The sequence below is a fragment of the Xylaria bambusicola genome (assembly GCF_022495145.1).
Source record: "Xylaria bambusicola strain CBS 139988 unplaced genomic scaffold F5B22scaffold_11, whole genome shotgun sequence".
Lineage (NCBI taxonomy): Eukaryota > Fungi > Ascomycota > Sordariomycetes > Xylariales > Xylariaceae > Xylaria > Xylaria bambusicola.
Window position 1 is genome coordinate 57511 of NW_025953564.1, and position 22602 is coordinate 80112.

Genomic DNA, 22602 nt, shown 5'->3' on the forward strand with positions numbered 1-22602 from the left:
GAAGTTATCATCTCTCTGGATGTTTTCCTCATGTAGAACTAGACATTAGCAACGGGTACGCATATATCTTGGAAGGAGTCATTTCATGTACTTCAAATGACACGAAGGAACTATTTATATATATGTAGGAAAACGTACTCATTTCTTTCATAAAGTATTTTAGTAGGATTCGGTGTTCATGTATCTCCCTGTATCTATTTAGACGAGTATTTAGGTAATTTCGCATTTACTGTGTACATGTACTACCCGTGCCACACCCCCACCCTATTTTCAGCTTCGCAATTGCGCACCTACTAAGGAAGTAAATCGTCTCTTCTAGCAGGGGTCTTCCCATGAACCTGCCAAATCAGATACCTAGCGGTCTAGTGTCTGTATCCGAGTACATCACAACTTAACAACAAACCCTCACAGGTAGCACACTTTTACCTCACCAACCCAGCCAAGCTACCTTCAGCTCTAGAATTGACACGACGATGGGCATCTCCAAAGCATAACCCGCACGCCCCTCATTGCCATGCACAATAACGAATCAGCCATAAAGGGCACGTTTAAATCATTTGATATGATGTCATACAAAGTAGTTGACTGCCAAGGTAAACTCATGTCATAATACAGTCCCGCAGCACCCATAGCTCTTTCTAGTGCTAACACGGTTACCTATCCAAGTATATGAATCGTTCTTAGGGACTCTATCGCAAATGGCAATTCGGTTTCCCCCTCCGCCCTGCCCACCTCCTCGTTATCCGCCACCATCACCACCTTCTAAGCAACGGGTGCAACCCTCCACAGAGAAATCCTTACGTTCCGCGACCACTACTTAGGGAGGCGACCGCGTGGTTGAGGTTTCTATTCAAAACTTAGACTTGACAGTGAGAGACTTTTGTCTATCTACCCTAACGGCATCCCCAAACGCCTTGATCAATCCCTACGACATCGAACTCCACGCTATCAACTTCGAGAATATCATCGACGCGCACACTGACCCCGAGTCAGTCGTGGATACTGATGACGAGGGATGGCTCGCTAGTCACAAACAAGCACATCAACGCGCTATTGCACAATATGCGATGACTGCAATAACTACAGTACCCCTTTCTCAACGACACTTCCGTACGAATGTCGACCCGATGCATATTACCAAGGGTATCGAGACTTCTGAAGAAAGCCCTGCAGTTCCTGGTCCTGGTGGTATAATTAACGGCGCTACTACTAAGAACCACCCGCCTAAGGCTACCTTGTTGAAGCGTTGTGGTAGAGCGCTTTATAGGAAACGTAGCTTCTGGCTGAAGGAGTCCCAGGAGAGTTAAGCGGGTTGGAGTTTGGGCGTTTTGGGAGGTACTTTGCAGTGGACATTTAAAAGGTATAGTTGGTGAAGCGCAACTGTTTTGGCCGAGATTATCCGACGCTCAAACGGAAGTATAGGAAAATCCGCACATTTCGCAATACACCTTAGTCGAAGATTGAAGCCATGTGGTTCAATTATGCACAATCTACTCGACCGTGCATTCATGCCTTTCTCGCAAGACTTTCTATCACGATGACTGTCGAACAAGCTCCCCTCCTCGCCCCACCAACAATGATCCGCCATTTCTGAATGAACCATAATTTTCCTCCACAGCTCCTGATATCCTACAGACCGCTCGTCCCATCTCAATCAGTATGTCGTCTGCTGAGTCTGGTCCGGTCCCATCGTAGCAAATAAGCCCACCTAGAGAGTCAACGAAGAACTCGTCATCATGGAGTCATCCCGTCTTCGCAATCAAGTTCGCCCCGACACTAGGAAACAGCACAACATTAACATGGTTCTCATGGACAGTTATCTGCATGGACAAGGGCTAAGATCGGGCTTCGCAGTTTGGAAAATGGCTTGCACAATCTGTGATGTGAGAGTGTGTTGAGAGTGACTGAGAAAGGGAAAAAAGAAAACATAAAGATAAAGACCCAGGCGGGCATTACATCTCTGTCGTAATGGCCATCGCCATGCAGTTTCAAGCTTTTCAGCATACATAGCCCCTCTACGTGTAATGTATTCGCCTTCAAACCGGGAAGCTAGCGAATAGGTGGCACCTATAACTGTGTGTACAAAGTGCGCCACTCGCAAGAATAACCCCTCTTCACAAGACGTACTACGAGGAATGGAATATGCACAATCTGTAGAGCCCAGTAGCCCACCAAGACTATGCGCGCATAGTTGATCAAACACAGTATCGGCTTCCCCCTAGTGTGATAACATGTTGTATTGCAGGGCCTTAATATGCCATAGCATTCATTGCTAATTCCGGACACGGCCTTTGTAGCGAACAGGTATAGTTTATGATGATTACAGTTAAAAGCGTTAGTGGCCAAAGGTATAATTAAGCTTTTAACATTTTATATATATAAATATATGTTTGAGGGGGCTTGGTGAAGCTTAATTAATTTTATGCCCTTGTCTACCACGTCGTCTCTAAATCCTCCGACAATGAAATTTGGGAAGCCGTTTTCGATACTATCCATACCATCGATAACATTGGCTCCTCGTCTCCATTCTCGCTGACTGTTGGCGTTGGAAACGCGCGATTCGGACGATCGCGTAATTGCGGGGAACAGTTAAGGGCAGGGTGACAGAGGCGCCTAGTGATTGGCTCAGAGCTGCCCCGCGGGACAGGTGGGTCCGACAGCTTTGCGCCGGTGACCAGCCATTTCCCACACTCCACTCCATCTTAAGACATCACTTTCCCCAGAGCTCGACCTCGCCCTCCCATCCGTTCTCATCGCCATGGCCCGCACTCGAGCCCAAATAGCGGCCCAGAAGGGCCTCTCATCGCCGGCGCCAAAACATCAAGGTACTCATTATTCGCGGCGCCGAATGACATCTTCCGCTAATAGTTGACAGGAAAGCGCGGTCACCTCCAAGAGCAGCGCGCAACCAAGCGCACTGAACGCAATTGCCCACGTCCGTCTATAGCTAACGAGACGTTGTCTCACAAAGTATGCCTTCTATCCTTGCATTGTAATGGATCGCAAACTAAGTTATGTTACAGGATCCACCGGCGCCTGTCCAGAGCAGAGGTCGCAAGCGCAAGCAATCAGTCGACGCGCTCGAGCCCAGTCCAGACCCAGCCCAGAAGCGACAACGGGCATCCTCTACACCCCTTGCCAAAGACGCATTTGGCGAGCTGCTTTCAAGGAAGCGCGAGATCGATAACCCCGCGGAGAGCAACCTGCCCCAAGCGAAACGAGTTCGAAGAGCGAAGGCGCGGGAGCACACGTTACAAGAGCAAGCCGGATCAGATCACGCCGAATTCCACTTATATCCGACGGGCAGGGGGCTACATCGAGAGGTGAGACGGTCCTTTCCTTCCTGAGATCTCTTGCTAACGTATTACAGAATCTAACAGTATCCATCGAGCGCGAAGGCCAGAAGCAATTGCGTGCAGTTGAGGATTTACTCGAGCACACTTCAGACGAGTCCTCTCGGAAACGCCCACGAACGTCTCTTGGACAGCAAGAGGCGGCAAGCGGCGACACCGAGGATTGGCGAGATATAATCGATTTCTGGAGGAGAGAAGGGTACTGGCCCAAGAAGTACTTTGAACAGGATGACTATATAAGGAAAGATTTCGAGAAGGAATCCGAAGATAGCTGGCTTAAGGAAATGGAACGTTATGATCCAACCGTAAGGCTTCTTTTCGCGAAGAAGAAAGCCCCGACATCTCTCCGCCGCAAGCGATCTGGATCTAACAGTTCCACGACGCCGAGCCAGGATACGATTCCTGCAAGTTCTATGACGCCTAGCGATCAGAAGCCGAGAGAGGAGAAGAGTGCCCCATATAGGGATGCAAAGTACATTCTAGTTCTCAAGACGCAAGGGGTATTCATGGAGAAGTCCGAATTGGGCGTCACGGATGCGAGCAAGCAGCTTTGCCGGAATCTCCTTGATTTTGACCAGGCAGTTCCTAGTGGCACTCTCTTTGGGGATGATGTGTTTGAGAATGCTTGCAGAGACCTCGAGGGCAGGAATGAGGCCAAGATCATTCAAGATATTTCCCGACTACTTGTTCCTTCAGCACAAGCATTTGCTATATTCGGCGCTAAGCACCTCAAACGCCTCGTCGAAAGCGTCAACGAAGGCTGGAACAACTCGATGCCCCTAACCGGGACTCGTCCTCAGCCTGACTATTCCGTGGGGTTCAGGCGAGAGGCATTCACCGACGACCAGCTCACCAAGCTGTCACCATTTATTGGCGACTTCATCGTCGGGGACCAGTGTTTATTCATGGCCACGTACTACATGTACTTCCCGTTCCTAACCTGTGAGGTGAAGTGCGGCGCCGCGGCGCTCGATATTGCGGATCGTCAGAACGCCCACAGCATGACACTTGCGGTGCGGGCCATCGTCGAGCTCTTTCGTGCTGTGAAGCTTGAGGGTGAAGTCCACCGGCAGATCCTCGCCTTCTCCATCTCGCACGACCACAGGTCAGTACGAATCTACGGCCACTACCCGGTGATAACCGGGAAAGACACCAAGTACTACCGCCACCCAATCCGCACGTTCGACTTTACAGAACTGGACGGAAAGGACAAATGGACAGCGTATCGATTCACCAAGAACGTCTACGACACATGGATGCCCGCTCATTTTAAGAAAATCTGCTCCGCTATTGATAAACTGCCGAATTTAGATTTCGATGTCCCATCGCTTTCTGAGGCAACCGGGCTTTCCCAGGACTTGGGGAATCTGATGCAGTCGGATGCCGGCGCCGCTTCTGTGCCTGTGGAAGGAGACAGCCAGTTGAGCATCGCCGAGCAGCATGCGGTCACTCCAGACACCTCATTTACAAGGTCGGACGTGGCAAAGAGGAGGAAGGGCTAAGTCAAGGAGCAGGTGGGCCATTTGGGGAGTCGAGACCTGATGCCGCGAGGTAACGGCCAGGGACGATCATATAATCCCCGGGGTAGGCCATGTCGGAAGAAGTCAAACGAGCGGCAGTTCTTGTTCTTCCGGGAAGGGTTCCACCGACGCCGTACACTGGTCGACCAAGGCACAGCACATGGAGACTCTAGTCGACGCGCTGCAAGCTGAACTCCTTAGCACTTGCTCTCTCTGTTTTGCGCCAGCAGGCGATAAAGCTGCCGGTCGATCCAGAGGTGAGCCCTTCCCTACACGCGGACGTCGCCTCCACCCGTCGGGGCGTAAGCGCAGGGCCAGACGGCACTCCAGCATGTCGATCCGGCCTTCCTAATCCCGGCTGCACTGGCTGCCTCTCCCCTGGCTGCTGTTACCCTGCAGACCACCAGCGGCGAGCTGACCCGCACCGCCCTCGATCAGTTCACCCGTACCGCTGTCGGACCCTAGGTATCCAATCTACAACCAAGGAGCAGAAGATAAGACATGGAATCAGAGGTTATTACCCAGCCGAGGTAGATCTTAGACAACATCTGCACTTGGAGAGTTGCTAATTGGCCTGTGTAGCGTCGGTGTCGGTGACCCGATTTTGAGACCGCGGATAAGCTTCCCCTAGCTTATCCAAAGCCGAAGATGTCCGAATCATTACAATCACATGACATTGCTACAATCTTATCCCGGGAGCTACCAATTTTGAGGTCGCAGGGAACGACCAGATTCTCGAAATCACTGGAAATGCCGTTGACGGATATAAGTTAATGGGGCCTCCCGGGGATGGCGGCAGTATAGTTAGATCGATAGTACCAAAATCCGTTTGGAGACGTGAACTGGTAGGATGAAATGATAAGTGGTAGGGTATTCTGCCTGTATTGAGCGTCTGCACGCATCTCCCGGTCGCCGCATCCCAGATCTTAACGGTGCTGATCGATTGTGCTCATTGTGTGTGTTCTCTGTCTTGTCTCGCGGTAGAAATGTTTGGGGGGGGCCCTGTACCCCTGACATGGGTCTATCATCAGACATCCATTAGCCAATATTCCGGCTAAGATCATATTCCTTATATCTGACAATATCTCTCTGGCCTCAAGTTAACACAGACTGGAGCAGCTGCTTGCAGACACTCGAGGAAAATACCGGTCCATTCAACTTGGTCGCACGCCCGACGGCGGCACCCTCGCGTCGGCGTCATATGATTGCACGGTCCGGGTCTGGTCGGCCGTTACGGGCGCGTGTGTGCAGATGCTCAAGGGGCATACCCATGCGGTCACGTCCAACTCTTGCTTTGTGAGTCTCTTTTTCCCACTTAGCCGTTCCACCTCTTTTATTTGCCAGGTCCAGATCTTCCTTGATTGTTCGTATAACTACCTGCCGTAGTAACGGTTGAGGAGTCTAGTCCTGACAAAATGTTTACGGTATCTTACCCATATGTATTATCCAACCTAGACTATGCTCGAGAGGCTTGGCGCAAGATGTCCTCAGAATTGCTATGAAAGTTATATGCCTACGAGATGATCGATACCTCATACACTCGCGTAGGGTGCGCAGCAGAACTGAGCTAGGAGATTGGCTATTGGTCGGCTATGTGGTATCTAAGACTTACGTTACTACTATAGGTAGATCTGTGGTAAAAAGTGGTCTGTATTCAGAGAGTCCAGGTTGGGTCCTAGGACTAGGAGACTATGTACTTGTACACAAATTAGAGTGGGTCTTATCATAAGGCAACCTCCCCGGCGACCCGTGCTCCCACCACCTTCCTCTACCTAGATGACTGTCCCGGTCCTCGGAATCGCTATTTTGGTGTTTGGAGCGTTTCCGACTAATCTAACAATCCACGGCCCTTTTCTGGCTGCTCCTGCGTTCTCTAATACCTTATCAATGCCTCTAATCGTTTCCGATCGTTCTCAACGGCGCCCAATAGGCCGACGGGTCCCCGTCGTTCTTCCTAAATAGGTAAAGCTCTCCCGTTATCGGAACATCTACCGCGTCGTCGTGTTTCAGAGGGTCTTCTTGTCAGAATAAGCGAGCCAGTCAATTGGAGGTTCAGAAGCGTGTGCATTGTTGTTAAGAGCGCGTCTTGCTGTCTCTCTGAGATGTGTCCTAGTAAAATAGTGTGGCGGGTTGAATACCTGTCTGTGGCGATCATCATAGAGTTGTTGGAGTACGTAGTGTTCTCAAAGTCATGGAAATCGATTGCGATCCGTATTCCAGGCTTACTGGGCCTTGTTCGTTCGGTTCTTCCGCCGCAGCTTGGCTTGGGCGCAGGCATCACAGTCAGTCATGCTATCACTCACCCAGAGGCCCCTAATTCCGATTACCCCGCTACCCCTCGCCAAGCCTTTCAACAGCGACCAATCACCTTTAATCTAACAACTACAACCCCACGTCAACATTGAGCCCAACATTGAGCCCCTGCCGAATACTCCCGCTCCACCTAGCGTCGGGTGTTGGCTGCTATGTTCGCCCTCCACATCGACGGATACGAATAATGTCCGCTCCGTCGCCTCTCCACCGCCATCAATCCTCTCTCGAGGGCGTCATCGATTTCTCGGCTGAAGCGCCCTTGGGAACCAACCAGCGTAGCAACGCCAAACCTAGGTTTTATCGCATCGTCGAGCACTTTGGTGCTAGTAGTGCTATCGATAATAGCGTCCCACCACTATACGAGCTACCCCGACTTGTCCGCTGTACCTACGAGTATGCACTTTCCGACGAGTTTCGAGATAATTTCCTGCGGGCCTTCTTTCAGGCTACAGCGCTTTCGTTAACCGGGCAGGGCGATAACAACGACGGCGACCTCGATAACCTGGAGGATTCCCGCTCTCTATTCTTTGGGTTTGCTAGTTACCTCCTCGACCATTCCTTCCTACCTAGTAATTGCTTCGGCCTTTTAATTTCCTCGCTTTATCGTTACTAATATTTTATCTTAATTAAAGCTTCTATAAAAAAGACACCATAACCCTTACCTATATATCATTTAGCTATTAAACGAATTTAAGGAAGCGTATAAGGCTTTATTGGAATACCGGACAGGTTATCCTAGCTTTAGGGGGCCTATTTTATCCGCGATTACTATCGCTATATTATCACCCGCTACTTTAACCATAAGGAAGCGGATCGCTATATAGTGTAAAATGGCAACAATACCCGAAATAATAATGGAACCCTACTTTTAGAAAATATACTTATTAACGAACTAAAAGTAGCTCATATACTTCCACATTCCTTAATAAAAGCAAATATGGGCTACAAATTAGTATATATTCTTCGTAGCAAGCATATAGCTTATAGCTAATGTACGATATAAGGGCCCCTTTAAATAAGCAACATTTGGAATTCTTAATATATTTAACAATAATGTTATATATTTAATTAATAAAACTAACATCAACCAGCTAAATAATGCTATTACGCTTACATCTTTTATCTATATAGCTTTTAATAACTTTAAAATATTCTTCGAACCTATCCCAAACCAACAACCGTATACCTACCGAATTAAAACTTTCTACCACTGTTGCCTTATACGGAACCTAGCTTTTCCTATTATACGAACGTTTTACCTTACCGATAATCGATTAATCGATCCACCTTTGCCTCGGCTACTCGCGGTTCACCGCGCCATTGCACATATTCTACGCCTTTCTAGGGCGGGCGAATATATCGATAAGTTACTTCAAGATATGGATAAGCAAGGCATACAGGCAGATGGGTCGACCGAGCTCGACAAACTAGTAAAGCTTGGTTAAGGAGGGTGGCGGGACAAGACAGTTCTAAACGTCCCATGGTTCATCTAAAGGGTCCCGGCGAGCATGCGTGCCATCGGTGCAATTATCACTGAAGGTCGTTAGGGAAAGATACTCCCCATGTCTGGTTCCAAAAAATAGATATAGGCTTAGATTGAGTACATAGTGAAGTAAGGACTGGCTAGATACATAGGAGATTGTTTCTTATATAGATACCCCTTCCTTTACTTTATTCATGCTGCTGACACCGCTTTTCCGTCTTGCCCCTTTGGGTTTTCCGCCCCTCGTAAGCTCGAGTCTTGTCTGGCTCACTTTTCTTTCCATTATGAGACCCATGAGCATTTACATGATTCCTGGTGCATTCTGACTCCGGCTTATCTCCTGGTACAGCAGGACGAGTCATAGTTTAGCATGCATTGCCCACGTCATGTCTAGCTGGATGGCTTGCCCTTGTTCCATCTTGAGAAAACGTGGCAGGGACAGGTATACCTACGTAAAAGGTCAAAAGCAGCCCTTCGGCCACTATTGGCTCTATCTATAGTGCAGATCAAATTCAGGCGTCGCTGTGTGCAGCATGTGATCGATGACTTACAAAGGTTCCTTTTGGATCAAGGCAGAAATGGCCTCATTTATCCGCAAAGATCGCTCCTTGCATCCATTATAGGACTCTAGCATCGGTCATGCCGACTCCGATCACGGGCCTCTGCTCAGTCTGCTCAGGGGCAGCCCAGCCTGGCTCAGCCTGCTCACTGAGGCCCCACCATAAAGCAGCAGGTTGCTCAGGTTCCAATCCGGAAACAGATTGTGGGGATTCAAGATTGACGTGGTATAATGGTCTGTTATTGTCCTCTCATCTTCTGTCGCATCCCTTCCCTTTCTGCATGAACATGGCCACTTTCCAGGAGAACATTCAGGCAAAGGCGATGCGAAGAATGTAGACGATACCAGCAAACGTTCGGACTGGGTGACGAGCTACGACCCTAAGACCAACCCAAAGAACGTGGATGATACCAGCAAGCGTTCGGACTGGGTGACGAGCTATGAAAGCATGGCTGCGAGCCCAAAATACGGGTATTGGGTCAGTGTATACCCCTGCTTTGCTTTATTGGGTGTGTTGAAATACATCTAACTCTGTTCCTAGGTTCCTTCTGGACCTAGCTACCTGGAATTGGACTTTTCTCCCATTCATCACGATCATCTTGTCACCTTGGCTACGGCACAACGGCTGCACACGGATAGCTTGAGTGGATTCAAGAGGACGGTTGCTCGCTTCTTCAACCTGTAGTCCGGCCCAAAGGATTGTACATGAAACTATAACAGGGGCCGAATACAGGGCTTGTATAACAAGGGCAGTTGAACTGGGCTTGGAACTGAGGATTCTGATTACAATGATCAACTAGGGCTGCATTAGTCCTTGACCAACCAACTCCTTCTCGGTTGTTGGTGGCTTGAGGAGACTCTATATACAAATGATCTGCCAGCCCAGACCGCCTGGGTCTCTAGGGTCTGTTTCAAGAAGCGAAGTCTGTATAATCTCACTTTCCAATATTGCCCAATATTGCCTGCATGTCTTGGAAGGTTATGAACAGCCTGTAATGGTCCTTCGTACGGCCGAAGTGCAAGGCGAACTGCATTCTTCAACCGGCACAGAGGTTACACGTGTAACAGCTTGAATGTAGTTAACTGCAATAATCTACCATGGCTTCCATGGGCGCGTGGTTCATTTAAGAATGGGAGGAGCTTAAGGCGAGATCTTGTAACTCTTACAGCGTGCAAAGCCACCTCTACTATCTATCTCTATCCATAATGAAGCGGAGTGACACGTATGACATGGGTAGCCTTAGGTAGCATGAGTCTGGTCCATTTATTTATAATCTCCTTGAGTTTATACATGTAGACGAGGAATTTGGCACGAATACACTCCTTTCCCATTTTTCAATAGACTCCCCAGCATAATTATTGAAAGTCAGCTTTAGTTGTTGAGCCTATGCGCTACAGTTCCCCTAGTAATAGGCCTAGTTGCCCCTAATGGTACGCCGGGCTTTGAGTTCTATTCTAATACAAGAAATGACAGGGAAATACTCCGGTATACAACATGTCCTACAAATCAAATAATCAAATAATCAAGCATGCGTGATTGTCAAACCGTGTCCGTAGACCCCGCACTCTGGGCTCGTACCCAGCGCTGTGCCTTCGAAGTTGAGACCTTTACAAAGGTTTAACAGAAATAGAGGCCAATTTTATTGCCAACTATTTATCTACTTATATAGCAACTAGTCAATGAATGCGACATATTCCTCTATCACTTATTGTCACGATACTGGATGACCTTCAGCCGCGGGGACCGCTACGCACTTGTATTTATAGTTTAATTCCAAAGCTAGCAGCTAGGAGAGAATTCTTGTGTCCTTGTTCAATACCAATAAGTCAATACTAGAGGTTGGTCTTGGAGCTACGACGCCCATCGTTGCCCTAGAACCCCCAGTGGTCAAGGTACTTCTCAATGGTAGATCGTATGCCCTGTTTCTTCTTCTCGATAAACTCCAGTTTGTGACCTTTTACCCACCGAGGCATATGAAAATACGGGGGCGAAAGAGATTCAAGAAACCACTTCAAGTTGGCCAGCTCACCACATCCTTTGATTTCTGAGGGCCTGAGGACACCAGCTTGGATGAACTCATGATCAGTAACACGGGCGGCGATCCAATTAATTTTCCCTCCCCTATCGTTGGCAATATCGACATTATCAAAGCCCCCCAGCAGGCATTTACGTAGAAGAATCTCGTCCGGGTTGTCATCGAAAGGACCGGCCAGCATTGACCCTAGATTAGTTAAAGAGTAAAAATACTCTTCTGCAGGGCTGGCAACATGGGATAAATCGAAGTCAAGGATTGCCGTCAATTTATTGGAAATAGGATCGACCAACATATTATAAGTATCTATAAAGTATGTTAAATATAATATCAAGATAGGTGTTAAATAATCTTACCTAGATCGCCGTGGATAAATGTTTGGCGTGCTATCGAATTATTACGAACTAGTGGAACAATGCCTTCAGCAAGAAAGTGATCCAGTCTTTTCTGCAGCTGATCGTCCCAGCCGTTTAGAATTGGTGAGGTTTTGGAATCGTCAAGCTGCCATCGCATCATCTGAGCATACATATCTTCGAGAGTATTAAAAGGTCCTCCACAAGGTATTGAGGTTGGCCCGGTAATAATGTCGCCAGATTTGGCGAACGCAAGCCCACCATACCCAACAATGGATGCGGGGAGCGGGTAATCTTGGATCAATTTGAACATTTCTGCGATCTGTTTCTGGATCTTCTGTTGAGTTCCCAGGTCCATGTTGTCGAAGGCTTTATCTAGCTGAACACCATCCTTAAACTCTTGGATGATCCAACCAGGAGTTTCAGAGGTGGACCGGCCCCATGCAAATACGTTAGGTACCAACATTGTATCAAGACTGCCGAGAGCATTTCGCATGAGACACATAGCAGCGACCTCATTTTCTACTCGTACGTCCTCATTTAAAATAGCCTCAATATTTGAGATGCGGGCTACAACCTCGTTCATACTCGAGGGCAGTACCGTCGTCCCGGGTTGCTGCTGAGGAGGTGGCTCATTGTTGAATTCAAGTCGGGTCCCTTTAATAGGCAGGAGCTGAACTCGGTAAACAAAATTGTTTGAATCCCATCCTAACTTATGGAAAGCCGAGCACTTTTATTTAATAAGCGATGGATTTCAAAGGTGTAACTAGCTCTTTTACCTCTCTTCTGTAATAATCTCTAAGTAATGAAGCGATGAATTGCTCTCTTTGAGAACTTGATCTAATAAGCTTAAAAGCCATTTTCATAAGTGATTTAATTAAGTATAAAAAGTTCAGATTGTTAGGAGAGTATAGTACGTCTATAACCTATTTAAATAAGGATATAGGCGTAGATAGGGCGCTATTAGCAGGAAGGTGGAGATGCGGCGGTTGTGGTATAGGTGTTGGTTGTATTGTAGTCTACGAGAACTAAGGGAGGTATAGGGTGAGGGGGCTTGGGCAGTGTAGAATACTGCCGACTTCGGAGACACCTAGCGGTTACCCAATGTAGTAAAAGGCTAAAAGTTTAGGTGTAATTGTTTATTATTTAATGCTTTTCATTTTCTTTATATCTAAGATCTTATATGTTATAACGGCAGCCCGTAACCGCTACGCCAACAACCAAAAGGTCTGTAGTATGCTGTACTGGCGTACCCGGGCGGTCCGTACGTGTATATATAGCCTCCGAGTAGCCTGTCACGCCCTGGAGTACAGGGCGGGCTACGCCGGCTACTTGACATTATATTAGTATATATTAAGTTAAAAAGAAATAAAATAATAAATGTGAGGGTTGTCACGTTCAGTCAGACTAAGGGACCTTTACTGACTGACCTGTCAATATAAGCTAAGGTAGTAAGCCATTGTGACGGCTTATTATCCTGTATCCTTTTGTAGCGGGATCACAGGGGTTGAGCAGTCCCTGCTCACCCCCTGATATATTAGCCCGTATTAATCAATCCAAATTAACCATCAATTCTGACAACATCTCCCACTTAACTGTAACGGACCTGTCATACAGGCCTGTACCCGACATCGACTGTTGACTTATTGCCAAGAGTGGAGACCGCACGGCTCGAATGAAGATATATGCGGTTAGCAGGGATTTGATTGAAGGCTTCGCCCGACAGTTGAAATAGTAAGATCGTTGGCTTATGCGCCCTACTAGAGGTTTAGATTTGTTACGACGGAGCAGGACCTACCTTAAAATCTTTCCCGTTACGCCTGATGCCTCCTCCTCGCCCTAATATCGCTGATACCGAGTCCGACACCTTTTCATCGATTCCAGACGATCTGTTGTCAGAGTCGTCTATCTACTGTACCCGTATCAGATGTGTTACACGTGTAACCTCTGTACCGGTTGAAGCATGCAGTTCGCCTTGCACTTCGGCCGTACGAAGGACCATTACAGGCTGTTCATGACCTTCCAAGACATGCAGGCAATATTGGGCAATATTGGAAAGTGAGATTATACAGACTTCGCTTCTTGAAACAGACCCTAGAGACCCAGGCGGTCTGGGCTGGCAGATCATTTGTATATAGAGTCATCTCAAGCTACCAACAGCCGAGAGGGAGTTGGTTGGTCAAGGACTAATGCAGCCCTAGTTGATCATTGTAATCAGAATCCTCAGTTCCAAGCCCAGTTCATCTGCCCTTGTTATAGATGCCACCCAAAGTCCCTTCGACGAGCCCAGCTCCTCTATAACTAGCTCGTCTTCCGCGATTAAACCGCGATCGGTTACGTTAAATGTATGGCAGTATGGCCATACGAAGGTCGTTGGTGGTATTATTAAGCACCATGGTAAGAATGCTATATGGGCGTATGATGACTGCAACAAGGAGTTGTCAAATACTGGCGCCGCGAAGCAACATCTATGGTATGTCCATAAGATTTCTGTTGACGAATACACTGGCGAGGCATTACAACTTGCCAAAAAGAGAAAGAGGGTGCGTATGGAGGATCCAGGATCAATAGAGGCTAGATTTGCGAGGTCTGAATCTATTTTATGCGAATTTCGCGCACGGCAGAACAACCAGTTTCTACACGACGTCATCAATCAACAGGGGCTTCATGATCGAATTGTCGGACTTGTTACTATGCGTAACCTGCCTCATCAGGCGGTAGAATGGCCGGAACTTAAAGATCTACTACTCTGTATCAATCCCATGGTTGAAGACAAATGGGTCAAGTCACGCGCAACCACGCCAAAACTTATCTCGGAAGCTTATCGTTTCCATAAGCAAAAACTGAAAATTCTCTTACAGTCGTCAGAAACCAGAGTCCATTTTGCTTTTAAGTGAACCTCAACAGTAGCGACGTTGAATCCGAGGCCATCTTTACTGCTCATCTTCAAGGTGATGGGTAATGATGTATTATATTGCATTGAGGAACTAACTCTAAGTACCAAGGAATAGGGTGGTACGTCTAGTTATACATAAGGTGTGTAGGGGTCGATGTACCAGCCACCGGGATTACCTGCCTTCCTAATTCAATAGGTTCATTTGATTATTTGGTGAATTCTTGTCTTGTTGTATCTAGGTAATTAACACCGGGGGTTTCTACGCATCTTCTTTGCATGTGACACGGTGAATATTCAATTAAAATGTGAAAAAGGGTAGCGCACCATGATGGGTGTAGCTTGGCTCGTGTTATGATTGCCTAACTCCATTCGCCAATTCACCCATTATATCTAATGCTACAATAGGAAAGAAGATTGACAAATCTATGATATTCTATGTATGCGCAACCCTATCGAAACCCACAAGCAAACAATCCAGTACCATAAGTCCAATCCGGTTCATGTTGCTCCAACCCAGCCTGCCGGTATTTATTCGGCGTGATACCTAGTCATTTATCGGTATGCAATCGCTCTCCTCTCAGGGTAGTCCAGTAGCCGCCATTTGTCCAACGTGATAACCTCATGGCGGCGGGGTGCATCTAGGCGTAAATACACGCACTCGGAGCAATACCCACCGTAGCACCGCTCACGACGACGGAAACAACCACGGCATTCGACAGTTCGTGATTCACTATCTCGGTGCTCGATCCACATGGTGGATCCAGGTGAGTTGTAGATGACGGTGTTGGATCGATTGCCGCTGCTCCGATGACGGTCTTCTAACGACCGCTCATCGATGATAAGTTTCCCCTCATTGACGATGTACCGTAATGGGCGGTGACTCCGTCGCAGATCTCGGCCGATGTAATGTGCTAGCTCGTAGCCGTCCTTGTAGTAGTAGCGATCGTAGGGGTATGAGGGCATGGCGATAGCGATGCTCCAGATGGAGGCGATAGTCAGTTGGAAATAGGAGAAACAAAAATATCTAGGTAGATTAGTTTCTCTGCCGTGCTCCTATTATAGGACCTTGGTTCAGCGCTGAACTTGCTGTGGTAATGAGGTGATATGTGCGTTGAGATTAAGGAGAAACATGGGGGGAAATGTTCAAGGGCAGAGGGTTGGGGATGCTGTTCAGACGGAAACATTTCTCCGTATATAAACAGGTCTATATATGGAGACCTCAGCTCATGGATGGATGGTTGCCCGCGAACTGTTGTACGCGTGAGCGTTGCAGTAAGCGCCGAGCGGAGGGAGCCGGCAAAGAGGGATGGGCTGGCGTGCATATTACATTATGGCCGGGCGAGAGGGCGTTTACAGGCCTTTCCTCGAGCAAGTCATCGTTATGTGTCAGAACATGGATAATGAGGCTGAGCGATCAGGCACAGCATGCGTGCCGCACATAGAGATTGAAAGAGGCATATCCCAATGCCACAGCGTATCGCTTGTGGCTGCTCGGTGGCCAATTAAAACAAGCCTTCCCGGATGGAAGCCTAACAACGTCATGCTGTCATCAACCAACACTCTGACCGCTGTCCCTTCTTATGGACACGTGGTGATGTCCCATCTTCGCTCAATCACGCCGCAAGGCCACCAGGCTGCAGCCTGCCTGCGTTGGTTGCTAGGAGCTTCCTTTCACACGCTCCTTGCTTATTTTGGTTGACGAGAACTTGGTAAGTATCCCTGGCTACCTGACGGGCATTCTGGTTGGGTGTATCGCATATAACTGCATCTGCTTTTTGTGGGTTGTCTGCGCGTTTTACACTACCTATACCATACGCGCTGAACTGGTCGGCGTGGGTTAGGCGATAGACGACAGTGGTGTAGCCTTTGAAGGCATGTGCTCGGCACGATTCGGAGTCTGGCCGAGTCTGGCCAATTCAAGCTTCATAAGACTAGGTACAGAGGAAAGTGAAGGAGTCCACGATTGAAGAGAAGAGTCCGAGAGAGGTTGCTATTTCGCCTCGTTGGTTATCCAGTAGGCTGCTCTCTTCTCTAGGCGCTCCGCTCATGGCCGCAAAACGTGTACGCAACGGGCCAAATGTAGCCGCGGGGTCCGGCAACTACAATATAATTGACAACCATAACGCGCCCAATGAGCGCCAACACTGAAGCATTCTACTCCTAAACCTAACAGGTGCTTCCACTTCCATTACGTAGACCGAGCCTAGTCTGCTGAAGCAGTACAACTAGGAATTAGGGGGAAATTAATAGGATGGGAATTCTATATCAATAGACAAGGCCGCATCCCTACAACGCAGAGATGAAGAAGAGGAGGGCGATAGGATACCACATCATTACTCCTACAGCACAACTATGCCAATACTGGATGGGCAAAGATCAATTATCCTTAGGCTATCATATTTGCGTGCCATATTCACCTAGTCTACGTGTAAAGCGCGGTCGTGCAGCAAAGGGAATGCCCAGCGAGCACAGTTTTCGTGACTAGCTCGGGGCAGCAGAATGTATGATATCAACCACTTTCGCAATTCGCCGCCTAGAACGCCCTATACCAGCTGATCCACCAACGCCATTAAGAAACAAATAACCCCTCTCAAAACGCCGTAGATAAAAACTCTTACTTATCCTAAGCAGGTCAATCTATGCTGCACTTCTGGGTCGGCCTTTGGCTTTAGCCTTCTCTTTCTTCTCTTCTTTGATCTTCTTCTTCTTCGCTTCATTCTGCTCCTCATGCTTTCGCTTCAGTGCAGCTTTTTCCTGGTCTGTCTTGGGGATGGGTTTGAAGAAGCCCTCCAGTCGGGCTTGTTGTGAACTCTTACTGCCCTTCTCCAATCTGGCGGCGCCTGCGCGGACGCGATCCTCGTTAAATCCTTTATCGGTACATAGGAATTTGACTAGACCCTCGGTGTCGGGCTTGTCCCACTTGAAGTCGCATAGCGGGTCATCCGCTTTCCGCACGTCAGGCTCAAAGAATAGCGTTCGCGCATCGGCGAAAGGCCAGTCATCAGGCACTGTGTACTTGTGCTTAGGATCGTTGTTGATGAATTCCACCACTTTCTCGAGCGTACCATGTTCGCGGATAAGTTTTAGGGCGGTCGAGGGACCGATCTTGGAAATGGGATCTAGGTAATCGCACCCAAGCAGGATGCAGAGATCTACAAACTAATAAGAGTTAGCGGTGTTATTTGGACAATCCATGATGCGCGTGGGTACTTGTTTGCGATCCATCCGTAGCCCCTCAAGGGCTCTGTCTACCGATATCTCTTGAATGGGTTCCTTTCGTTGTTCGCTAAATGTCAAGTGTCGAAGCAGGATAGGGCTGTCGAAACAGAGAGTGTCCATGTCCTCACTGGCCGCGGCATAGACCTTGCCGGCCCTGGCAAGCACGGCACACTGGGCCTCAGCCTCGGTGGGGGCGACAATGTAGGGAATGCCCATCAGCTTCAAGAGCTGCTGACACTCGACATTATGCTCTCTGGTAACTCGAACGGTTCGTCGAGAGAACTTCTCCACATCTTCAGCAGTTCCTGTCTCCTTGGCTTCCTCGAGATCCTCGTTTGCCTCAGCTTTACGCTGGAAACGTTTCGCGAGCTCTCCAGACTTGAGCTTGGGGGGGGCGCCATCGAAGACATAAAGGGGTTTTATGCCGTTGTCGACCATGCGGAGGGTACGATAGAACATGCCCATAAGGTGGGAGGTGGTGTCGCCCGACTCGTTCATCAGCTGCTGGCCATCGGATCGGACGGCGATGAGGAAACTGTATATGCTCATAGAGCTAGGCGAGGGGGGGGGCGTTAACGAGAAAAGAGTGGGCGGAAAACGGGTACTGAAGACATACGCATCCTATAGATTTAAAAGTTAGAGTAGTAGGCGACAAATGGTGCCATGAACATACAATGGCAACCTTGCGACCAAAATGATTCTTAATATCGCCCTCCTTGATGGCGGCCGGCGCCTCCTCCTTGATAACGGAGAACAGGCCCTTGATACCCATTGTGAAACGCAAATTCGACGGACTATTGCGAGAAAGGATGGAAGAGTGACAGCGAAAGATAAGCGGCAAGTTTCGTTATTTGAGGCGTAGGACAAATGGTTTGATTGATGGAGAAAGTAGATGTTGGAGAGCTGGTGATGTCACGACGCCAAAGAGAATTCAAATAGGTCGTAGACGCGCTTTCTGCTCAAGACGTGTCACGCGACGGTGGGGTTACCTGTCGACATTGGTATTTTAGGTACCTGGGTACATACATATACATTACCTACGGTAGGTAGGTACCTACTATTACAGGTGAAGTTGACTGGGTATTGATTAGATAGGCGATAAGATAAGGCTAGGGAGATTACCCACCTCATCCTTCCTTATCACTACATAGGTACCTAAGTAGTCAATCAAACCACTCAGTATTGACGTACCTGGGTACCTACCAGTCTCTTTCAGTACTGATACCTGAGAGTGGATGGCCGAAGCCAAAATGCTTTATTGAATATCTCGACCAACAAGTGCTGTAGCCAGCTAAAGAAGTGAAGGTTGTAGGTGGTAAATTCAGTGGCCAAGGCTACCAAGGCCCTAGGCAACCAGTGCGCTAGGTACCTAGGTAACCTGTTTTTATGCCCTTTGCCAGGGCTCTCTTTCAGGGCTTCATTGTATGAAGGGAAAGTTCCCACCAAGGCTACGATCTTACAGAGATACAGCTTGGAACAGGTACCTAATAAGAGTTGTAAGATACAGGGTAAAGACTTGGAACTTAGTATCGGACTGCTAGCTCTAAATTCTTTCTAAATTCAGGACCTCTTTTCGACCCTTCCTAGCGTATACAAGCGACTTCATACCACAATCCAACATATAAAGCTTGTATCTTCTCCCGTACATCGCCTCTTGGCAGGATTCGAGATACCCGATCATATGTAGGATCATGTTGTATATCTAAACCTGGGGCTCTCGTCTCCGAGCTCGGCGAGCTCTTCTTCATTCAGATCGACATGCTCGGGCTTCATTATTCCTTGGTCACGTCGTTTGTTCTCTCGCGCATACGAGAACCAGAGAAGACCAAAGGCCAGTACTGCGAGGCCGACTAGCGACAATGCTACACTGTTGCCCTTAATGTACCTGGGCTGATCGCTGCTCGCACTAGATAGCCAGTTGTTAGTGATCACCGCAACTAGGGGGGCTTCGTAATCCTGCTGCGTGTCCATAGGTGCCGCGACATACTAGATGAAAGACGCCATGATTCCGCTGCTGTTACCAATAGTGAGCTGTAAACCGCTAGCAGTCGTGCGCTTGCCATATCGTGGGCTGTTATTTGGAAGCTATGTCCCAAAATCAGCTGAGTGATACAAGAGAGCGCTCAATATCGCGACGAGACAAGAACTCACCCAGGCTAGTGGCAACCCAACCAAGACATAAAGTCCCGTTGCAATCAAGAAGCAGCTTAGAGCACGTTAGTAAGTTTGTTTCGTGCATTTACACCTCATCTTACGCAAAATAATGCACGCCTGCTGACGTGTCTGACAACAAGATCCCATAGCCGATGATGCTGATATTGCCCCAGATTACACAGAAAATGGCTCGCATCTGTTTGCGGTCAGAAATATAGGCGATGGTCATATATGAAACGGCCCCAAGAGCGTAACAAGGGATTGTGAGAAGTTGAATCTCTGCTCTAGACCAGGAGCCCAGACCCTGAATAATGGTAGGAAGAAAGACGGAGAAGCCTAGAATTTGATGGTTAGCATCACGACTTCTTCACACACTATACGTCATCGTGGTCAGGGTAATGCTGACTGTAAAGCATCGTATCGCTTCCAAACTGCCCAACGCAGAAGACCCATACTCGCCAATCTTTGAATGCTTTCCTCATATCCTGCTCGCTGAACTTCTGCGCGCTCGCTGTATGTCCATATTGACGTTGTTGTCTCGCAGTCATGAGCTTCTTCTCGTTGTCATTCAAGAAGTATGCATGCTCTGGATCGTTCGGCAGCAAGAATAGAGTTAAGACACCTAGCACAATGGTAGGAATGCCTTCGAGAATCATGATCCATCGCCAGCCACTCATACCACGTGCACCGTCCAGGTGCCCGATACCGTAAGCGAGCAGGCCACCAAGTGCGCCGGCAATAGCTGCGCTAACGAAGAGATAACCGACACGCAACGCGAGCTCGCGCTTCGTGTAGAAAAAGGTGAGGTATACATTGAGTGCTGGGAACAGGCCGGCTTCGAACGCACCTAGCAGTACACGCAATGCGACGAGACTGCCAAAATTATGCACAAAACCGGTAGCCAACGCCAAGATTCCCCAAACAAACGCAATGAATGCGATCCAACGCTGTGGTCCAATTGGCTTGAGCACTAGATTTGAAGGCAATTCGAAGATGATGTCTGTAGATCTCGGTCAGCTATGCGCATATGGACATGCCAGCCACTCTCTTCACTTACATGTGACGAAAACGATCGAAACAGCTATCTGAAATTGTTTAGGTGTAAGACCTAGGTCTTCCTCCAGACCATAAAGTCGTGCATTACCGATGTTTACACTACACCTTGGTCAGCACCCACACAAATACATACTACCCTGCTCTCTACAAGACGGACCGATCCAAGAAGCTGAATGTGTCTAACACAATAGCAAGTCAGTTACTGAGTATATAAACATATGGTTTGCGCAGCTAGGGCCGATCCGGACTTACATAGTAACATGACAAGAGGCACAAGATGCAAGTCAAGCTTGCGCACAAGTTTCCTTTCGTCAACTCCAAAATCTGTGTCTGGGACCATCGGGGGGTCCAAGTCCTGCGAGGACTTGGCAAGGGCGACGGCCATTCTCACTCCCACTTTTTCCCACGTCCCTAGCTCCAATAGTCGGAAGACAACTTTGAAGAGTTTTGTCCAGTGGACGCCAGATCCAAGGTATAAATTCACAGCTTTTCTCTGAGTTGTTTATTTCTCCACCAAGTTGAGAATGCTAGGTCAAATCAATGTTCTGCGTCAACGTACTCTCCATTGTTGTAGAGCTCACCAATAAGCGTCTGGCAGGGACTATCAAACCAACCGCCAAAAGGTGGAGGTTCTGGGATAAGTAGACAAATAAAGGCGGCGAGCGGCACCCGAATTAGGACAGGTAGGCACTAGATATATATTTTATAGACTACGTAGAATAGCCTGGACAGACTGGGAGCCCCGGGGATGGAGAAATGCACTCAGCAACGATCTACACTTTATCGTTCTTCGAGGGATTGTAGCGTAGTTTTATGCAATGTGTAGGGCTATCTACTTACAATTGTTGTGCTTACATTACAGTGTAGGTATTTGGGCGTTGGAATGGCTGATCCCCTACTTCCGAGATAGGTAGGTGATGAGATATTACGATGGATAAGCTTAGATCGCGGCAGACAAAGACCGTTATCTGCAGGACTGGAGTCCGATCCGATAGTATCAATCATATACACTACAAGGGTATTCTCCATAACCTTTTCTAACAAACTGACAACATCCAAAACGAAGACAATGGGAAACATTTAGATAAGGGACTGCTTTTGCTGGAACAGTTCTCCTGCAAGCGAGGTAAATTGGATAGGGGATGCTTTACCAACTTAGTATTATGGCGTGTCTCGCAGACGGACTTCCTCAACCGCTATGGATCACACGATGGTGCCGGTGCACGTGATGTCATTAGCTAGGTTTGACTATTATTACAGTGGAGGACGAGAAGATAGGTTTGAGTAATTACCTAGGGCATCAGAGCATGTGCTAGCCTCGGAAAGGAGCTTAACGAATTTGAATCAATCCGGCTTAATTCAGCGCGCTGCTGCTGCTTACCATACCGGGATTGAGGGGGTAGGGAATAGAATTGTAGCTAGTATTTTTCCAGGTGAAAATAGTATTCGTAGGAAAGCCACGCAACTTATAAGCCTATTAGTTAAGAAATGATTTTTTAATTTAAAAATAATCTTCTACTAAACGTAATCTCTACTTTTCAAATGATTTATATTTGAAAATGAGTTTCATTTGAAAATGGTATGCCAATAAGCCATAGAATTAGGGCTACACAGATAACAATAGCGCTACAGGGCACCTACAGCCCCTACAGCCACTATAGCC

General features: G+C 47.9%; 7 protein-coding genes across 7 annotated transcripts; 4 read left to right on the plus strand and 3 right to left on the minus strand.

Annotated features, from left to right (window-relative positions):
* Nucleotides 1-698: 698 nt before the first annotated feature.
* Nucleotides 699-1307, plus strand: F5B22DRAFT_644438 (uncharacterized protein; the record flags this gene model as incomplete). Its single annotated transcript, XM_047978426.1, has 2 exons — nucleotides 699-801; nucleotides 871-1307. 2 exons carry the CDS (start codon nucleotides 699-701, stop codon nucleotides 1305-1307), a joined length of 540 nt encoding a protein of 179 aa, XP_047832706.1.
* Nucleotides 1308-2300: 993 nt separating this feature from the next.
* On the plus strand, nucleotides 2301-4944 carry F5B22DRAFT_47454 (uncharacterized protein). The gene is made up of 4 exons (XM_047972188.1): nucleotides 2301-2825; nucleotides 2876-2970; nucleotides 3024-3323; nucleotides 3371-4944. Exons 1-4 carry the CDS (start codon nucleotides 2759-2761, stop codon nucleotides 4853-4855), a joined length of 1947 nt encoding a protein of 648 aa, XP_047832707.1. The 5' UTR covers nucleotides 2301-2758; the 3' UTR covers nucleotides 4856-4944.
* A 2426-nt stretch (nucleotides 4945-7370) lies between these two features.
* Nucleotides 7371-8631, plus strand: F5B22DRAFT_634978 (uncharacterized protein; the record flags this gene model as incomplete). Its single annotated transcript, XM_047977067.1, has 3 exons — nucleotides 7371-7755; nucleotides 8086-8138; nucleotides 8278-8631. The coding sequence occupies 3 exons, from the start codon at nucleotides 7371-7373 to the stop codon at nucleotides 8629-8631; spliced, it is 792 nt and encodes a 263-aa protein (XP_047832708.1).
* A 2333-nt stretch (nucleotides 8632-10964) lies between these two features.
* On the minus strand, nucleotides 10965-12610 carry F5B22DRAFT_598001 (uncharacterized protein). Its single transcript, XM_047974336.1, has 3 exons — nucleotides 12394-12610; nucleotides 11618-12344; nucleotides 10965-11567 (listed from the first exon to the last, which is right to left on the minus strand). The coding sequence occupies exons 1-3, from the start codon at nucleotides 12478-12480 to the stop codon at nucleotides 11101-11103; spliced, it is 1281 nt and encodes a 426-aa protein (XP_047832709.1). The 5' UTR covers nucleotides 12481-12610; the 3' UTR covers nucleotides 10965-11100.
* A 967-nt stretch (nucleotides 12611-13577) lies between these two features.
* On the plus strand, nucleotides 13578-14511 carry F5B22DRAFT_644442 (uncharacterized protein; the record flags this gene model as incomplete). The annotated part of the gene is made up of 2 exons (XM_047978427.1): nucleotides 13578-13672; nucleotides 13833-14511. The coding sequence occupies 2 exons, from the start codon at nucleotides 13578-13580 to the stop codon at nucleotides 14509-14511; spliced, it is 774 nt and encodes a 257-aa protein (XP_047832710.1).
* A 69-nt stretch (nucleotides 14512-14580) lies between these two features.
* F5B22DRAFT_47664 (uncharacterized protein) lies at nucleotides 14581-15645 on the minus strand. The gene has a single exon (XM_047972205.1). The coding sequence runs from the start codon at nucleotides 15471-15473 to the stop codon at nucleotides 15063-15065; it is 411 nt and encodes a 136-aa protein (XP_047832711.1). The 5' UTR covers nucleotides 15474-15645; the 3' UTR covers nucleotides 14581-15062.
* A 1502-nt stretch (nucleotides 15646-17147) lies between these two features.
* F5B22DRAFT_634979 (DNA-repair protein rad2) lies at nucleotides 17148-21279 on the minus strand (the record flags this gene model as incomplete). Its single annotated transcript, XM_047977068.1, has 10 exons — nucleotides 17148-17669; nucleotides 17721-18282; nucleotides 19438-19635; nucleotides 19717-19814; nucleotides 19881-19935; nucleotides 19985-20219; nucleotides 20290-20883; nucleotides 20941-21038; nucleotides 21097-21118; nucleotides 21192-21279. 10 exons carry the CDS (start codon nucleotides 21277-21279, stop codon nucleotides 17148-17150), a joined length of 2472 nt encoding a protein of 823 aa, XP_047832712.1.
* Between the last annotated feature and the right edge of the window lie 1323 nt (nucleotides 21280-22602).

Coding starts and splice junctions, on each gene's coding strand:
- F5B22DRAFT_47454 (XM_047972188.1), top strand. CDS start 2,759: ATGGCCCGCACTCGAGCCCAAATAGCGGCCCAGAAGGGCCTCTCATCG. Junction 2,826..2,875: donor GCCGGCGCCAAAACATCAAG/GTACTCATTATT, acceptor AATAGTTGACAG/GAAAGCGCGGTCACCTCCAA. Junction 3,324..3,370: donor GCAGGGGGCTACATCGAGAG/GTGAGACGGTCC, acceptor AACGTATTACAG/AATCTAACAGTATCCATCGA.
- F5B22DRAFT_598001 (XM_047974336.1), bottom strand. CDS start 12,480: ATGAAAATGGCTTTTAAGCTTATTAGATCAAGTTCTCAAAGAGAGCAA. Junction 12,345..12,393: donor GAGATTATTACAGAAGAGAG/GTAAAAGAGCTA, acceptor ATTAAATAAAAG/TGCTCGGCTTTCCATAAGTT. Junction 11,568..11,617: donor ATTTATCCACGGCGATCTAG/GTAAGATTATTT, acceptor CATACTTTATAG/ATACTTATAATATGTTGGTC.
- F5B22DRAFT_47664 (XM_047972205.1), bottom strand. CDS start 15,473: ATGCCCTCATACCCCTACGATCGCTACTACTACAAGGACGGCTACGAG.